Source organism: Stegastes partitus, unplaced genomic scaffold (genome assembly GCF_000690725.1).
Source record: "Stegastes partitus isolate 25-593 unplaced genomic scaffold, Stegastes_partitus-1.0.2 Scaffold2340, whole genome shotgun sequence".
NCBI lineage: Eukaryota > Metazoa > Chordata > Actinopteri > Pomacentridae > Stegastes > Stegastes partitus.
The window spans coordinates 7,748-10,412 of record NW_007580071.1 but is presented as its reverse complement, the minus strand read 5'-3'; the positions used below and the strand labels follow the sequence as shown (position 1 = coordinate 10,412).

Genomic DNA, 2,665 nt, shown 5'->3' with positions numbered 1-2,665 from the left:
ATCCATCATCTATCTATCTATCTATCTATCTATCTATCTATCTATCTATCTATCTATCTATCTATCTATCTATCTATCTATCTATCTATCTATCTATCCATCAGTCCATCCGTCCATCTAATATATTTAAACTAATTTACAGGAATGGAACCACCATTAATATGAATGAATGAATATGAACCTGAAATCAGCTGGAACCAGGAAATGTAAAGGATTTGTATCATTCAGATTTCAGTGACTTTAATGTAACAGAAATGTGCAAAATGAATGAGCAGTGAGTTCTTAATCTGCTGCTACATTTACTGTGAGGAGAACCTTTCTGGACTAAGATAACCAAGGAATGCCCTTTGGTGGCAGCAGCAGCTCAGTTCAGCTCATATGAGTTTACAAGCAGACTGAAGCTTGGCTGTCCAGAGGCAGCAGCAGGCCGCCGGCCTCCAGCCTGAGCTCAGCGTGCAGCAGCACTGGTCACGTTTCACTGTTGTCTATGGACTTCTGAACTGTCCTCGTGTCTGGTGTCTCAGTGGGTCTCTGGCAGTGTGTTCTGATGGAAACTATCAAAAAGGTATCCGTTAAGCTCCTCCCACCTTGTACCATGTGACCCGGGGCTGCGGGCGTCCCGTTGCTTTGGCCGTAAACTTCCCGCTCTGTCCCAGTTTGGCCAACACTCGGCTGGGTTTGGTGATGAACCTGGGAGGACTCTCGCTCCAAATGCCGGGCCGGTTCACCGCAGAGCGACACCTGGAACCGAGGAGATGGAGTTCTGTCACCACGGGTCCTCACAACGACGACAGAGATACAGAACCAGCAGCACAGATCAAACTGGAATGACTGGAAGGTCTGGTCATTACTGGTCAGTGTTTAGCTTCACTGCACTGGTTGTTCGTTAATGCAGACTCCTGCTGGTTGCAGCTGCAGGCTTCACACACAACCTGAACTAGAGCTTGTTGAACAGTAACAGTGCAGAACGCCGGCTGTCTCCTCATCAGTCATTGAACAGTTTTGGATCGTTATCAGTAAAATGATTCCAGCTTCTCAGACGTCCTCCATGTTCATTATCTGAATAGTTTAAAAGTAATTTCAATCATCTGCTGTCCTCTATTCCTTCAGAACCAGCGGCGTCGTGGACTTTGAGCCGTGATCGCCCTGTTCCTGCCCCGTCGCTGCAGCGCCCCCTGCTGTCTGGACCATTTCACATCAACCTGAACTAAAGTGTGAATCGGACAGATGCGGCTGTGAGTTCTCAGCAGTCTATTAGTTTAGCTGCTGGCCTGCAGAGGGAACAGCAGCACACACACAGCGTCTCTGCTGATGTGATTAAAGGCTGCAGCAGCTGGACGTGGTGCCTCCAGAGCAGCAGCGCTGGCGGGTGGAGGAACTCACCCCGGCTTCAGGGACTCACCCCGGCTTCAGGAACTCACCCCGGCTTCAGGAACTCACCCTGGCTTCAGGCAGAACGGCAGCACCGAGCTCCTCCCACAAGGCTCTGCAGGAGGAAGAACATCACAGCATCAGACTGGCTTCTTCAAGGGAAGTCACACTTCACTCAAACCGGACCGGAGCTGCAGGACTTTACATGTACACAACATGTACACAACATGTACACAACATGTACACAACATGTACACAACATGTACAGAACATGTACACAACATGTACACAACATGTACACAACATGTACACAACATATCAGCAACATGTACACAACATGTCAGCAACATGTACACAACATGTACACAACATATCAGAACATATCAGAACATATCAGAACATATCAGAACATGTGGCGGCTGAAGGAAAAGGAGAACCACCACCAGAGCAGTCAGAGTTTAATGACTCGGTCTGATCTGCTGAAATGCTTTGCGGAACCTTTGCGGAACTTTGCGGAACCTTTGCAGAACCTTTGCGGAACTTTGCGGTACCTTTGCGGTACCTTTGCGGAACCTTTGCGGTACCTGGCACTGGGTTTTACTTTCCTGCAGTACATCTTCCAGAATGGACTGGATCCTCACAGCAGCTGCTCTTATGGACCATGAACCTGACTGCGAGGAACGCAGAACAGATGAAGTCCTACTGTGGCCCGGTGAACCGACCCAGATCCTCCACATGTTAATAATACGCAGTACTCAGAAAGTCTGATTAAAGGGGTGAAAGTATTTGTTCTGCAGAACATCACTGGTCGAGCCGAATGTTCCTGAAGGTGCAGCATCGACCCGACTGCACCGCCTGAGCCCAAATAAACCCGGTTTGTCTTCTCTGTTCTGGATTAGCGTGAGTTTCTGGGACCTCAGCTGCTCTACAGAACATCACAGGAAAACAGATAAAATATCACTGAAACCAGCTGAAGCCGGACATGCAGAACTCTGATCCCTGATTTATAGAACCCACTGAGAACAGAGAACCGGTTCCTCTCTGCTGCTTCTCCAGATGAGAAACTTTAAGCAGCCGGTGGTCGGATTCCTCCAGGATTCAGGATCAGGGTTTGAGATGAATGATGTGTGAACAGAACCGTTTGTGAGGTTCTACATGAGGTTGTGCTGCAGCAGAAACCAGTGAGAGGTTCTGGATCTAGTGGTTCTGAGCTAGTCGAGTACATCTTAAGGCTTCACTGAAAGAAACACGAGTCGAAGAACAGACGCTAAGAACAGAGAGAGAACCGGGGGGA

At 48.5% G+C, this 2,665-nt stretch overlaps 1 protein-coding gene across 1 annotated transcript in view; it reads right to left on the bottom strand.

Annotated features, from left to right (window-relative positions):
- Positions 1–2,665, bottom strand: part of mylka (myosin, light chain kinase a) — a 59,749-nt gene that overhangs the window by 54,106 nt on the left and 2,978 nt on the right. The window contains exons 3-4 of the mRNA XM_008304867.1: positions 1,441–1,486; positions 588–741 (exon numbers count right to left, since the gene is read on the bottom strand). Coding sequence (XP_008303089.1) covers positions 588–741; positions 1,441–1,486 — 200 coding nt within the window. The remainder of the gene's footprint in view (positions 1–587; positions 742–1,440; positions 1,487–2,665) is intronic.